The following is a 14457-nucleotide window of genomic DNA, read 5'->3' as shown; positions in this document are numbered from 1 at the left end:
GTTGATGTCTATCTAATACCGACTAGGATAGTTGCTGCGTGGGCAATACACACACATACTCGGTATATGATTTCGACGTATCGAACCCCTTCATAATGGATTTCCCGGCATCCCTAAACTCCTCACGTATGAGCTTCCTTGGAGTCAGAACAATGTGTTTGCTTACGGAGACTCTATTTGTTTTCGTAATTCAGCCGAGCCCACTGCTTCCACGGCAACCGGCGCAGGCAGCACAAATTTTGTACTTGGTATTATGACAGTCCCCCTTTTGCCCCCAAACCAGCCAGATATTAGTTACGTCGAGCTAGCTCATTAGTATATTATCAGCTGAGACAATGAAAGGGTCCGCGAAATTGACTCCGCTTCAATATGAAATTTTTTTTTCTGACGTGGTCTCATTATGCTTGTAGCCATGGCAAACTCTTAGCACCGTGGAATCAAGTTGAAAGGGTCACTACTACTCCGTAGAGGCGCGGGGTCAATATAGCTTCTGTAGTGTTAGTACTTGACCACTTTACGCAAACACCAAGATGGCACTTGAGATTTCTCAGTCCCGTCTGAGCGAACCACTCGTAGTTCAAACCGGCTATTGGACCAAGTTGCTTCCGCACACACGTTCCAGCGTGTGCTAAGCCGAAAGTATTGCACAGAGTACAGTTGCTGCACAGAGTACAGTTTATTGCACAGAAACAGTGATTGTGCGCAGAGATTGCACAGAGCACAGTGATTACATTGGAAATAGGTATTGCGCAGGAAGCAGCTATTGCATAAAACAGCCATTGCATAGAATAGTTGCCAGGCGGAGCACGGCTCATCGCAGAGCAGCCATCCCGCTCAGCGACGACCCCTATTCTCTACGATCCCTCATGTCCGCCCACCAACTACCTCGTGGCGACAAGGCAGACCGAGATGTAGTAGGCATAACTACTCCGTACTTTCCAACATGCGACCCTATCCAAAACTCCCTACGAAGACAATCGGTCCGTCTACACCCCGAGCCAACATCTAAGCCTCCAGAACACCAGCGGGCCCGTCAGCGGTACCAGTGGGCGCTCCTCACAGTCTATTGTACGTCTCGATGGATGGACATACACTTCGCAAGCTGCCGATTCCAGCCCATGGGGCATGTCCTCGGCACTACAACCCCAACACACACATACTTGGATGTCGGTGTCTTGTCGTTCAGAAGCGCTCGCGACGCAGAGCGCTTGGGCAGGCCAAAGCCGACCATGCAGTGGCGTCTAGTTGCGCAGTCTCGCAGGGTTGCCAGCCTTTACATTCGGTACGCGATACCAAGGACGCGTTGTTTGGCGGCACAATGCCTCGCTTGTATTGCTGGGACTCGTCCTCGCTCGGCTGTGCAAGGCCATTCACACCACGTAGCCACCACCCGGACGCAGCGCAAGGGTTATTCTAGCGTCAATTTATCCTAGCCACGCGCTGCATGCATCGTATACTCGTAAAGGAAAAAGCCTCCCGCTCTACATTCTACATTACACCCCCCCCCCCCCCCCCCCCCCCCCCCCCCCCCCCCCCCAATGCACAAACCCACGCCCCTTTTTATCGAAAGTAGCCCCTCGACGGCCCGCGGGAGTCGTATATGACCTCGCGCTCCCTGACGCGCTCGTCATCCCAGTCGTAGTGAGGGCGGTGGTGGCGCCGGTACCGGTGGTGCCAGTCGTCCCTGTAGTCGCGCTCCCACTCCATCTCCCTGTAGTGACGGCGGTGGCGTCGAATACGCTCCGTCAGCTGCGTGAGCTGCAAGACGTCGTCCTGCGTGGGGAACTCTGGTATTAGCCTCGCCGCCTGATGAATACACCAAACCTTTGCAAAGATGGCACAAAAAAAAAAGAAAGAAAAGAAAAAAAAAAGGCGGGGGAACATGAGACAAAGGTTGTCAAAAAAGGGAGGGTTGATGGACTCACATATTGCAAATACTCCATAATGTAAAAAAACCACTTGGTCTCCTCGTACGAATACCCCATGTGCTCAATCGCCTCCCTGCACACCAGGTCCTTGGTAATCTCCGTCCACATGTCGCGTGCGGGAAGCGGCGGGGGCTTGGGCTTGCCCGAGCGCCGGTCGATGTCGACGTCGACGTCGATCTCGCGGTCGCGGTCGTACACGGTGACGCTGGTGTGGTCCCTGCCGGCGACGACGGGGACGGGCGCCGGCCGCGGAGACGGCTCCCTCGGCACGGCGACGAGCTGCCCGTCCCGCTCGGGGATAAAGGTCGTCCGCCGAACGCCGCTGTACTTGGACCAGTTCGTCTCGGTGCTGGCGCCGCCCACGCCGTCCATGCGAACCCTCTCGGTGCCGGGGGGCACGTCGACAATGGTCCAGTCCTTGGTGTGGCCGTGCCAGGCCTCGCCCATGCGGCCGCGGGCGTCGATCCTGCCCGTCATGTACTCGGCCTCTTCGTCGACGGGGGACGCGACGGGCGCGGCGGAGCGGGCGCGGCGGTGGGAGCGGCGCCCGTCGTCGATGCGGAGGCGGTCCATGCCGTCGCGGACAATGATTTCGTCGTCGTGGTATTGCGAGCGGCGGCGCTCGTGGCTGCGGCTGCGGTGACGGCTGGTGGAGCGGTGGATGTCGACGTCGACTTCGGTCTTGTTCTTGGAGAGGGAGATGTCAATGTCCGTCTCGCGCTCGCGGTGGGTGTGCGGTCGTGGTGAGGGCGGCCTTGCTCGGATGACGCCTGGAGACAGTGTCAATTACTCGAAATCTTGTCGGCGGTGCCATGGCCGGGGGGGGGGGGGGGGGGGGGGGGGGGGGGGGGGGGCGGGATATTAAAGTTACCATGATCAACGTCGGTATAGTGGGTGATGACCTCCCTCTCGATAGTCGGTCCCCGTATCACGGGCGGCGGACTGGGACTAGGGCTAGGACTCGGCTCCTTGGCCTTCTCTCTCTCGACGATTCTCGTGCGAATATGCTCTCTCACAGGAGGGCTCGGGCTCCTCCTCCGCTCGACAAAGCGTACGCCCGGGCTGGGGCTCCTCCTCCTCACGGCAGACGGCGACCTGATCCTCTCCCGTTCTCTCTCCACCACCCTCGTCCTCGAACGCTCGTGCTCGTGGTCACGATAACGCGGCGACTCACTCCTCGGTCGGTGGACGATGCGCTGCTCGCGGACCCTGGGTGGACTAGGACTCCGGTGGACATCCCAGGTTTCCACGTCCCGCTTGCGAAGGACCATCTGTCCAGGCTCGGACCTTCGAGCATCGTCTCTCAGGAACGAGATGCCGCGGTCTGACTCTCGCTCGCGAGGAGGAGGGCTTCGGGTCATGACCCTCGAGGTACGGTAATCAGCTTCTTCGAAGCGCGCGCTGGACCGACGAGGGGCAGGGTAATAGTCCCTTTCCTCAAAGTCGGTGACCCTGGCGCCACGTTGCGACATGGTTGCGGTTGAGGCGTTGGGCGACTAGGGATTTTCCTTTGTTCTGGCCGATTGCAAGCTGTCTTGACAATGAGGGGCAAATATATCGCAGAGAGTGGGTGGCTCGCTGGTCGAGAGAGGAGGGAGGGTAAAAAGCAGAGAAAAGAAAAAATAAATAGCGTCGTGACACTGGTCCAAGTAGGCCCAAGGTTCTTAACCCGTTGGTCGATCTAGGACTGGTGAGGCAGCCCGTCGAGATGCAGCGACTTGCAGGCGCCGACTCCTCGTCAAGCGTATCGTGGATCAGTCAGGCCGTCATAAACGTCCCAAGGCAGAGAGAGACAACAACTAGGCAACAGCGCCTGTCCAGAGGAAATAAAAAGTCGACAGAAGAGGCACCACCTGCAGACAAAGGCCAACTTTTAGCGCAAGAAAAAGCTCACGAGCGAAAGTATCGCTCCGCTCGGATAGGCAAAGAAAAAGAAGGAGGCTGGACGTTCGATGTAATGGACCAGACGAGAGAGAGCATTGACTGAGCGCCAAACCAGACGTCACCCGCGGGGAGGCCGCAGGGGCGGACCGTGAAGTGTGGAGCTGGCGGACCGGGACGGCCCAACGCGACGAGAACAGACAGAGCCCAACGCAGATGATGTCGTTGCAAGAGTCAAGACTCAAGAGTGAGGAGAAAGAAGAAAACGTCGAAAACGTCGCGAGCCAGATCAAGACAAAGAGCCATGTAGTTACGTACGTACGCGGCCCCTATGCATCCCCCGTCCTTACCGAGCACTCACTCGCGCTGCCGTCTTGCTGGTCTTGACGCCAGCCATTGGCCGCCTTATGTTTGTAAGAAACCAGCGTCAATCCGTGCCCGCAGGCCAGGACAGCCAGCATTGATACGTCAATCTGCCCAATCACTCGACCTCGTCGCCTGAGCGCTGGCCGTTTCAAAAAGAGGTCTAGTGTTGACGGGGGCCGTTGATGCCTGTCAGGTCGAGTCGTCAGCTTCGCCGCCAGCAGCTGCATGCATGACCGGCCAGTTGCCACGAACAGTCTTTGGCAAGCGACAAGATGTAATTTTTCTTTTCTTCTGTAATTCTGGCCACGGCCAAGTACACTCATCAGAGTCGACGTCTCCGCTCATCTCCAACTCAACTCAAGCACTCGGTCCGGGGCCGCCGCTGATCCAAAATGCTCCGTCTGACCTTTGACGCAATTGTGCAGCCACAGCGCAATGCCGTAATGCTTGTTTATTTCTCTCCCCACCTCCCCCCCTCGCCTTGGTGCCCGTCCGCCGGTTTGGGTCACTACTCTCCTGATCGATGACAACTGCTCGTACTCGGTCCTTTGGGCATCGGCCCCGTTTCCACAGAAAAATAACACAATGTACGGAGTAGTCATAATAATAATGAAATGGCCACTCTAGTCATCTGCTCTGTTGCCAGCCTTTGCCCATCCCCCACGACTGGTGTGTGTTGAGACCATCACTTGACCAGTTTGGATGAAGGATGCTACTGATTTTTTTTTTTTTTTTCAGCCGTCACTGGCAGCTGAGCTGACTGAGTAACTACCTAGGTAGTTGGTCGTCACATGGTGAGGCGGCGTCATGTAAAGCACCAGGAGATATCTGACGGAGCTGACATCTGGACCCCTCGCACCAGACCCTTGTGCTGTTGACGCCCGCACAAGCTAGAACAGAGTAGTTTTTTACTGCCGGAACAGAGATGGTCTGAGCCTGGGTATGCATATCCTAAAATCGGGAGCTAGTGTACCGGTTCAAAAAGTAGATTCGGTACCTTGCCGTTATGACTACCTAGGTTCTTATAACTCTACTGGAATCATAAATAGTAAACCATACGCACACCAATCCTGCAGGAAGAACGCCAACGATAAGATGAATGCACAAAACGAGTCGAGTTGTACTTGTTTCCTTTAGGTTTAAAAACTTCCCAACGCTCTTGACTAAACGCCTCGCTCTCAGACAATGCCTCTCTTGGTGTCCTTGGCAATTAACCCCGTCAGACTCTTCTCCGGTCTGGGATAGTCAGGTCGACCGCCCAGCATGTCCACCACATCACGCATCTCTAGCCAGTGGGCAGCCTTGGGCCGTCTGTTGGGCCAGTCCGTGCCCTGCTCCTCCAGCGCCTTCACCGGCGTGAACACAACCTCGGAGCCCTGGATGCCAATGACCGACGTGCTGTTGGGGTCCTTCTTCACGCGGTTGTGAGCGTTGCAGCCAAAGTCCTCCAGGTGCTGGATGCACTTGATGGCCAGCCGAACCGCCCGGCACCGGTCCATGGGGGATGGAACGCCGCCCTGTTGCACATGCCCGGGGATGCTTTCACGACTTTCGAACCGGTCGTGAGCTTCCTCGCGGATGATCTTGGCAATGAGCTTGGCATCGTACACTTTGCTCGCCTTTTCATTGACCAGGATGAGACGACCCGCGCGGGACTGCCCACGGTCGTTCTTGAACACCTTCTTGAGATGGTTGACATCCGCGTTCAGCATGGAGAGACTAATGCCCTCTTCTGGGATGTAGACTGCCGACGCCCCAACGCTCAGTCCGCTGAGCGTGGCAACGTAGCCGCAGCGACCGCCCTGCGTTTCAATAACAAAGACTCGTCGGCGGGTGGCAGACGCAGACTGCTTGATTTTGTCACAGTAGCTCACGAGCTCATTCAAGCACGTGTCCGACCCTAGAGAGTATTCGGTACCGGGTACGTTGTTGGAGATGGTCGCGGGCAGGAGGCAGATGGGGATGCAGAGTGAGGGGTACTCATCCCTAGCCTTTCGCAGCTGGGCCACAGAGTGAAAGGCCTCGAAGCCACCAATAATGAAGAGAGCATCAAATTCATACTGCTCAATCAAGTTCGCAATGAGCTCCATGCCTGATTCTTCTGGAAGCTCACGGTTTGTTCCGATCTCAGAGCCACCCTTACTCGCCCAACCATCTACTTCGAGCCAGTCAAAAGGTCGGACAGAGCCCACGGGCTTGTCGTCATGGTGACGCGCAAAGCCTGCAAATCCGTTGTGAATGGCAATGGGCTCGTGTCCTCGGCTGATACAGTATGCAACGGCTGCTCGCACCGCCGCGTTCATTCCACCGGCCGGGGCGCCAACGTTGATGAAGCCAACCTTCATGCGCTACGTAAAGGAATCCAATGTCAGTATTTCCATATTTCACGAGTCATGTCAACTTTCAACACTCACGTTCTTGTGGGGTAGCTTGTGGTCGTCGATCATGACGTTGGTCGTTGTAATATACGAATTGTACTGGTCGGCAAACTCGGCATCACGCAGTGACATGGCCTTCTCAAAGTCCTTTGCATCGACAGCCTTGGCCAGTTCCTTGGTTTCTTGGACAGCCTTCATCAGCGGCTTGCGTACAATCTTGTTCTCGTTCATAGCAATGAAGCAAGTCTCGGTGTCGGGGGTGGCTTCCAAGACGGCGTGAACGGCTTCCACACCCTGAAGCGTAGAGAGCACGCGGTCGTAGGCAACTGCCGTACCTCCGCGCTGGACATGACCCAGAGTAGTGATGCGAGTATCAAGGCCGAGACCACCCTCCGTTTTGTCGGAGAGAAGATCCTTAATTTCCTCGGGGACAATCTTGTTGCCATCCTTGTCGCGGGCGCCCTCGGCGACGATGACGATTGTCTTCCGCTTGCCGAGCTTACGATGTCTGTTAACAACCAAACGCATGTCTTTTCTCCAGTCGTGCTCTTGAGGACGCTCAGGGATGAAGACAAAGTCTGCACCTGTTGCGACTCCGGCCAAAAGAGCTAGCCACCCGCAGTGCCGTCCCATGACCTCAATGACGAAGGCACGGGAGTGAGACGAGGCAGTAGCTTCAATGTAGTCGACCATTTCGCAAATTCGTGACAGGGCCGAGTAGCAGCCAACGGTGGCATCGGTGCCGGAGAGATCGTTGTCAATGGACCCAACAATACCAACGATATTGAGGTGTTTGTAGGGAGCAACCTGGTCCTCGGAAAGCTCGCCATCTGCCACCAACTCCTCCAGCAATGATGGCCATTCGGACCGGAATCTGTCGGCGCCGGTGAGAGAGCCATCTCCTCCGCAAATAATCAGGGCGTCGATGCCGTTCAGTACCATGTTCTTGGCGGCCGTCAAGCGCCCCGGTCGCTCGTAGAAAGCCATGCAGCGAGCAGTTCCGATAAGCGTACCTCCCTCGGAGAGCCAGCCTCGAACATCGTGCCATTCCATCTTCTTGATGAAATTGCCTCCCCGCACCAAGCCTTCGTATCCTTCGTAGACGGCATAGGCATCGCAATCCATGTAGATAGCCGTTCGCACAACAGCTCGAACAACGCCATTCATGCCTGGGGAGTCACCTCCGGAGGTCATGACGGCAATCTTCTTCTTTGGAGCGGCCATGGCTGGAGAGCGTGTTCGTGGCGGGCTTGTCAGTGTCGATGTCGCGGCGGACGAGCTGAGACGGAGGAAGAGAGCCCGCCAGAAGGCGAGTAGGATATTTCGTAATGGCGCAAGGAGGGTATCGATGGGTCGAACAAAGAGTTGTAGGTAAGACGCGCTAGGCATTTATGGGGTCAACATCAATGGCAGTGTCAATCGAGGTGGCCGGTAGAAGAGGTGGCGGCGTCAATGGAAACCCCAAAGGGATGCTTGGCAGAGGCGGGAAAAAAAGAAGGCGGGTTGCTGGCGTGCAAAGCTCCAGGTAGTCGTCTTGAAGAGGTCAAACTGCATGTGGTTGAGTTGAGGCGAGTGAGGGCGAATGAGGGGCAGAAGCTTCACCACAGGACACCCACGAGGCAGGGTTGAGGAGGGGCACTTGGACATCTAGTAGACGGCTCGTCTTATCAATTTATCAATTCCATTACAGAAAGAGTTGGGCACTGGGGCGCTGGAAGGCAGTGGCTTGCAATCTGTTAGTGTGACATGTCACTACATATATTACGGTACATGACTTCATTCGTCTACGGCAACTTGCGTTGAAGCAACATCTAGAGGAGCTAGAGAGCTCCCACCAGCATTAGCTTTCATCGTCATACGGGAATCCCTGTCAGTGACGACGGATCAGTGCGAGGGCAATAATGTCGGGGGCGCCACTTGCTTAAACCGCCACCAGAAGCACCTGAGAACCATGGGTTTGAGTGAGGTGTTTTTTTTTTTTTTCGCGTGCGCCTCAAGGGCTCCCAACACCGACGCTATTCCCTGGACCTCCGGACCATTGCTCGGCCTCATTCTGGCTGCCGTCCACTGGGCCCTCACCAGCCATTCCCAATCAAACACGGAGCAAATATTGAAACACGTAAATGCAGATGCTCCTCATCGATATGCGCTTGACAAGCCGAGATGCAATTGCGTGGCCTTGGAGCCATACGGAATGCTGCACTTCACACCACTTCAAGTCTCACGCAGAAATTGACAGACGATAAAGAGTTGTGCCACGTGAAAAATCAGCTCATGTTTCGATGCCTGTTTCGATGCCTGTTTCGATGCCTGTTTCGATGCCTGTTTCGATGCTCTGCCGGTCGGTGATGACCGACGTCAACCGGGTGTCTGGTAGCGGCAATGCATGAGGGGCCATGATCTGTTGTTAGCCAATAGCCACAATATCTGCAAAGGATCAGATGGAGAAAAAATTCGCGCGCTGGGCCGGGCCAGGGCCACACGACGACTCATCGACCATCACGAATGTCACTTAGTCGACGGCGTCTAGATCTCAGTGAGTAAGCACAAAAATACACCAATTACATGTAATTGATTGTCGGCCCCTTCTCTCTTCTTCACATCTAACAATAATGTACTTGTAGCCGAATCTCTGTAATCGCCCTCCCCAAGGCTGACATGTCACCATGGCCGCGGCCCTCACAACCATCTCGCTGCCATCGCTGCAGAAAATCGCATCCGGCAAAGTCCGCGATCTTTTCAGCCTCCCTGATCCCAATGTCCTGCTCTTCGTCGCATCAGACCGTCTTTCCGCCTTTGACGTCGTCATGACCAACGGCATCCCCAACAAGGGCGCCATCCTGACGCTCATGTCGGCATTCTGGTTCCGTCTACTGTCTGAGCGTATTACCAGCCTCCGCACACACTTCATCAGCCTAGATATTCCTGCGGGCATTCCTGCCGAGGAGGCCAGCGTCGTCAAGAACCGCAGCATGCAGGTCCGCAAGCTGGAGGTGTTGAAAATCGAAGCCATTGTCCGGGGATACATTACCGGGAGTGCGTGGAAGGAGTACCAGGCCAAGGGGACCGTTCACGGCCTCGCCATGCCCCAGGGCATGCAGCTTGCTCAGAAGTTCCCCAGTGCCATTTACACGCCTAGCACCAAGGCGGATGCGGGCGCGCACGATGAGAACATCCATCCCGACGATGCGTGGAAGGAGATTGGTGACAAGGGGACTGCCAAGAAGGTCGAGGAGCTGGCTTTGGCAATTTACAACACTGCTGCTGCGTATGCGGAGGAACGTGGGATTATTATTGCCGACACCAAGTTCGAGTTTGCCAAGGATGCCGAGGGCAACATTTATCTCGTGGACGAGGTGCTGACGCCCGACAGTTCGCGGTTCTGGCGAAAGGATGGGTATGAGCTGGGAAAGGAGCCGGACAGCTTCGATAAGCAGTTTGTGAGGAATTGGTTGATCAAGGAGGGGCTGAAGGCCAAAGAGGGCGTGACACTTCCAGAGGATATTTGTGTTGCTACGGGAGAGAGATACAAGGAGGCGTTTTACCTGTTGACGGGTACCAAGTTTGAAGATGCGGCTAACAAGTAGTTACCATGGCAAGTCAAATAACTGGGCTGTGATGGGGTAATGATTATAATTAGATGAACTTTTTTCGAGTCTTCATGTATTGCTTCTAAATCGTTGTTTTCCCATTGCAGTCTATAGCATAAATCACGATGACGCCCACCTCCAGTTATGCTGTATAAGCAGGCCCTCTTTAACATCAGTGGTTCTCATTGCGAAATGGCCGTTTTAATCCTAGGCCTGGTCAGCAATCCCCATTCAAAAAGGCACCTCAGTCGAGCCAGCAGAGCAGAGCGAAAGGACGGAAATACCTCTTAATGCCTTCCTTTACAATATCAGGATCCTGTGTATAAACCATCCGAAACCAGCCCGGTTTGAGTGAATGTTCCTCCCTGGGATGCAAAAACACCCCATTTGCCATCAGCTTCTTGGCCAGGGCAAACTCGGCATTCGGCTCGCCGTCCAAGTCGGTCGGCAGATACGGCGACAAGTCAATCCACAAGAAGAAGCCCGCGTTGCTCCCCGGCAAGTACTGCACGCCAATGTCCTTCAACCCCGACGTGGCAACGCCATACGCTTCCTTTAACTTGACCCGGTTGAGTTCCACAAACTCGCGGCACCATTTCCGGTCTTCCAGCATGGCGGCGCCAATGGCAAGACTGGGCCCGGCCGGGTTGTGGAAGCGGATGACTCCCCGGATGGCTGCTTCGACGGCCTTGCTACGAGTGATGATGGCGCCGATGCGGAGGCCTGCGGAGCCAAAGTCCTTGCTGAAGCCGTAGGTTACGTGGAGGCGTTCGGTGTCGATGAGGCCCTCGGGGTCGATGGCAAGGATGGATGTGAATTCTGTGGCGGAGGGCTCGCCCGAGTCGAAGGTTGAGCAGGCGTAGATCTCATCACTTATGAGATGGATGTTGTGGCGTTGGCAGAATTTCATGAGAGCGACGAGGGTGTTTCTGGGATAGCATTTTCCTTTTCCAAGGGGAACACGATATGACAAGTCAGATGGTGTCGGTGAGATGATGGGTTGAAAGGCAGCGTACCTAGAGGGTTGTGAGGATTGACGATGAGGACGGCTCTGATCTTTACACCCGCGGCCTCGGACTTGACCAGCGCGTCTTCAAATTTGTCGACAACGTCCTCGTCAAAGACATTTTCTGCGTCGGTGTCAGCGTAGACGACACTGACGTTGGCTCTGTTGCCAAAGTCTAGCTCGAATCGCCCGTATACTGGTCGGCTTGCCATGATTCCGTCTCCTGGGTCGGCCAGCCCCCAGGCAAGGATTTCGTGCATTGGGGTGGCCGAGCCGGTGACTTTGATGTGATCGGCCGTGATGGGTGTGTACGGCCTCAAGTATTCATTGAGATGGACTGCTAGTGCTGTTGGAAAGCGGGATCCGCCCGCAAGACTGAAGCCATATGTGAATTGCTGCGATTCGAATTTCACCTGCATGCAGTCGTGGTGAGTTTACGTGAATTGGAGCGGAAAATGCGAGGTTGGATCATACGGCACTATTTACGAAGCTTTCCACGTTGCTGGTAATTAGTTTCTATCAGGTATTTTAGTATTTTCACGTCGGGAGGACAGCAATGATATTTGATTAGGAAAATGTTACATTCTCAGCGGTTCCGAATGAAATCAGGCCGTCAGGGTACTTCTCAGCATCATACGTCTGTGAGGGCGCAAATCTCCAGGGTAAGCTTTGCTTCTCGAGAGAAGCTGCCGAACGTTTGGAAAGATAGGACTCCATTATTTCAGGAGAATACCGCAAGCATCTGATGCAATTGACCGCATTCAACTAACATATATTAAGAAACGAAGTGGAAGAAGAGAAAAAGGTGGGCAGAAACGTGCTCATGCTGCATGTATATACACATGCATCTCACAAAACGACACCGGTTGTTCTGATGAGTCATGTTGTGGGAGGGATGCTTGCTTGTCAATTGAAGGGCCCAGGTGGCCAGCAATCCACCACCCGAGTTCGCAAGGCTGAATGTCAACCGCCACAGGCAACATGAATCTCGAAGCATATCAACCACCGACACCTAATCCTATCCCTCCGCTGGCCAATTTCGATCCTCTTACTATCCCCGGATGTGCTGTTTCATCTCCTCTACACAATCAAGGTGACCTGAGCCATGGCTTCGCCCGACGGACCTCCCTTGTCCTTGCGACCGTTCCCCGTCGCTGACAAGGCCCCCCGAAACCTCGCCGAGTTCATCGCGCGCGTCAATACACAGTCCGGTGGCTTTCGTGATGTGACAGAGAACAAACTTCAAGATGAGATCAAATCCAATCAAATCGTCAATGGGGCCGACTCCGACCAAGAGGATGTGGATATGTCCGACCTAGGCCACGACGAGGAGCCTGTGAAAGATGCTGCCGCTGTGCGCATGGATGTCTTGAAGAATATAGAGTGCGTAGCTTAGATGCGGTTCCTAAGTCTACAGAAAATACAAGGCTAACAACGGCGCGTAGGATTGCCGGCAACACCGCTATGCTAACCCTCGATTCCCTCTCCCTGCTCTTATCGAAGCAAAACCCAACCCAGGCTGGCTTGACCCTTTCTCAGCAGCTACGAGAAATGGTGGGCATAGGGACCTTGGGTGCCGATAAACTGGACGAACCAATATTGAACGCCAACAAGGAAAAGGAGGAGGAAGAAGTCGCCACTGGGTGGACGCTCATGCAGATCAACCAGGCGCGAGATGCCGCCTACGAGGCTGGCAAGTTCCTGCAACGAGAGGTCGATGCGGAGAGTAAATACTGGGAGGACGTCATGGCAGTCAAAAAGCCTGGCTGGTCTATTTGCAGAGTACCGCATGAGCGCCATACTCTGGGCGTAAAGTTTGGCTTCTCAGAAGGCGAGTCGCCTCAACTTGAGGTCCTCCTACCTGTTGGGCATTTATACCCCCATGCTAACGAATTCCAGCTTCTCCCGAGTTCAAGAACAACGGCCTCGCCCCCATGAGAAGAGGCGACAGCGGCTCAGTAGAGCTTGACCTCGGACGGCTAGGAGGTGTATCAGAAGGACTAGTAGTCACATACGAAAAAGACGGCCAGGTGGTTGGCCGATCGGTTCCCCGTCGCCGCGCCCATGACGACACCTCCTTGGAGTCCCGTGTCCTTGAGGCCCGAAACACCATCTTTTCTCAAGAGCTCTGGCACGAACTGACCCGCGAAGCCCGCACGTTGGCGGCATACGGCGTCCGACCAGAAGGCTCAACTCTAACCTGCTCCGTGGACGACTCCTCCAAGATCATACTCGAACTCCTACCCCTCAATTCGTGCCCAGTGGCCGACGACTCATTACCCGACAACGCCATTGCGGAAGCAATCTTCATCTCCCTCCACGTCCTCCTCAGCTACGCCCACCGATACAACGAACTCATGAGAATCCGCCCCATACCACCGCACATCTCCCGCTCCCGCGGCCAGCAAGCCTACGCCCTCCTCCGCCCCGTCGTCACCTGCATGGCATCCAGCCGCTCCATCCTCTCATGCACAACCTACATCGGCTCCATCACCAAGGCCCTCCAAAAGTCCGGCCTGCCAGCCTCATTCACCCTCAGAACAACGCACTTCTCCGTCGCCGACCCCTCATCTCAGGGACCAAACCAGCTGGCCGCCGCGCAATCCCTCATCCGAAACATCCTCCAGACGATAGAGTTCAACATTGCCTTCACCATCCTCCCCAACGCATCACTCACCATCCGCGGCCGCACGTTTCTCTTCCCCGTCACCACGACATTCTATCAGGTCGCCCTGCCCCCGTCCTCCACCCTGCAGGGTATCTCCCCCCCCTACGCAGACGGCTACTCCAGCTCCAAGGCCCTCTTCAGCTACATCCGCACCACTACCGAGCGTGCCGTAACCCTCCACTTCTTGAACTCCTTATCCGCGTCCCCGAATCCACCGCAGTGGATACAGAGAGGCACGTCTATCCGCGACCCCGAAGACGATTCCCGCGCGCTGCAGTTCACGATTGCAGAGCGGCCCGTCGCGTTGGTGCTGACGAGCAGCTTTTCGAACAATCCCAAGAGGGAGACCAAGTCATGGACGTACTCGGCCCATCTGGACAGCGAGTCCACAAAGCTAGAGGACGTGGTGGCTCGGGAAACAAGCAGGCTTAGGCCTTAGAAAGGTCACGAGCCGGTCCCCGCCAAGGAGGAAGAGTTTTACTCGCCCATGAATATCCACGGCGCCGTGGAGAAATGGCGTCAGCAATGCCTCGAGGCCACGGATGGAAAAGCAAAGTAGTTTGTAGATGAGAATACCCAATACGATTATGATGAGTGTCCTGTTTGAAGGTTGACTTGAGGCAAAAAAAAATAAAAAATA

The 14457-nt window shown here is 55.2% G+C and overlaps 5 protein-coding genes across 5 annotated transcripts; 2 read left to right on the top strand and 3 right to left on the bottom strand.

The window, feature by feature from the left end:
* Positions 1–1522: 1522 nt before the first annotated feature.
* Positions 1523–4189, bottom strand: J3458_019718 (uncharacterized protein). The gene is made up of 3 exons (XM_066121652.1): positions 2800–4189; positions 1926–2698; positions 1523–1773 (listed from the first exon to the last, which is right to left on the bottom strand). Exons 1-3 carry the CDS (start codon positions 3398–3400, stop codon positions 1561–1563), a joined length of 1587 nt encoding a protein of 528 aa, XP_065973269.1. The 5' UTR covers positions 3401–4189; the 3' UTR covers positions 1523–1560.
* Positions 4190–4461: 272 nt separating this feature from the next.
* On the bottom strand, positions 4462–8621 carry PFK1_3 (6-phosphofructokinase, alpha subunit). The gene is made up of 2 exons (XM_007813047.2): positions 6590–8621; positions 4462–6523 (listed from the first exon to the last, which is right to left on the bottom strand). Exons 1-2 carry the CDS (start codon positions 7940–7942, stop codon positions 5354–5356), a joined length of 2523 nt encoding a protein of 840 aa, XP_007811238.2. The 5' UTR covers positions 7943–8621; the 3' UTR covers positions 4462–5353.
* A 598-nt stretch (positions 8622–9219) lies between these two features.
* Positions 9220–10140, top strand: ADE1_3 (Bifunctional purine biosynthetic protein ade1; the record flags this gene model as incomplete). Its single annotated transcript, XM_007813048.2, has 1 exon — positions 9220–10140. One exon carries the CDS (start codon positions 9220–9222, stop codon positions 10138–10140), a length of 921 nt encoding a protein of 306 aa, XP_007811239.2.
* Positions 10141–10325: 185 nt separating this feature from the next.
* Positions 10326–11866, bottom strand: J3458_019715 (uncharacterized protein; the record flags this gene model as incomplete). The annotated part of the gene is made up of 5 exons (XM_066121651.1): positions 10326–10350; positions 10428–11088; positions 11160–11562; positions 11624–11665; positions 11732–11866. The coding sequence occupies 5 exons, from the start codon at positions 11864–11866 to the stop codon at positions 10326–10328; spliced, it is 1266 nt and encodes a 421-aa protein (XP_065973268.1).
* Positions 11546–14438, top strand: SRB4_3 (RNA polymerase II mediator complex subunit). The gene is made up of 3 exons (XM_066121650.1): positions 11546–12532; positions 12595–12980; positions 13049–14438. The coding sequence occupies exons 1-3, from the start codon at positions 12255–12257 to the stop codon at positions 14254–14256; spliced, it is 1872 nt and encodes a 623-aa protein (XP_065973267.1). The 5' UTR covers positions 11546–12254; the 3' UTR covers positions 14257–14438.
* Positions 14439–14457: the final 19 nt, after the last annotated feature.

This window comes from Metarhizium acridum, assembly GCF_019434415.1.
Source record: "Metarhizium acridum strain ARSEF 324 chromosome Unknown scaffold_568, whole genome shotgun sequence".
Taxonomy (NCBI): domain Eukaryota; kingdom Fungi; phylum Ascomycota; class Sordariomycetes; order Hypocreales; family Clavicipitaceae; genus Metarhizium; species Metarhizium acridum.
The sequence above is the reverse complement of the archived record's forward strand: the minus strand, read 5'-3'. Positions and strand labels throughout refer to the sequence as shown.

Coding starts and splice junctions, on each gene's coding strand:
- SRB4_3 (XM_066121650.1), top strand. CDS start 12,255: ATGGCTTCGCCCGACGGACCTCCCTTGTCCTTGCGACCGTTCCCCGTC. Junction 12,533..12,594: donor GATGTCTTGAAGAATATAGA/GTGCGTAGCTTA, acceptor AACGGCGCGTAG/GATTGCCGGCAACACCGCTA. Junction 12,981..13,048: donor AAAGTTTGGCTTCTCAGAAG/GCGAGTCGCCTC, acceptor AACGAATTCCAG/CTTCTCCCGAGTTCAAGAAC.
- J3458_019718 (XM_066121652.1), bottom strand. CDS start 3,400: ATGTCGCAACGTGGCGCCAGGGTCACCGACTTTGAGGAAAGGGACTAT. Junction 2,699..2,799: donor CTATACCGACGTTGATCATG/GTAACTTTAATA, acceptor CACTGTCTCCAG/GCGTCATCCGAGCAAGGCCG. Junction 1,774..1,925: donor TTATGGAGTATTTGCAATAT/GTGAGTCCATCA, acceptor TTCCCCACGCAG/GACGACGTCTTGCAGCTCAC.
- PFK1_3 (XM_007813047.2), bottom strand. CDS start 7,942: ATGCCTAGCGCGTCTTACCTACAACTCTTTGTTCGACCCATCGATACC. Junction 6,524..6,589: donor ACAAGCTACCCCACAAGAAC/GTGAGTGTTGAA, acceptor TCCTTTACGTAG/CGCATGAAGGTTGGCTTCAT.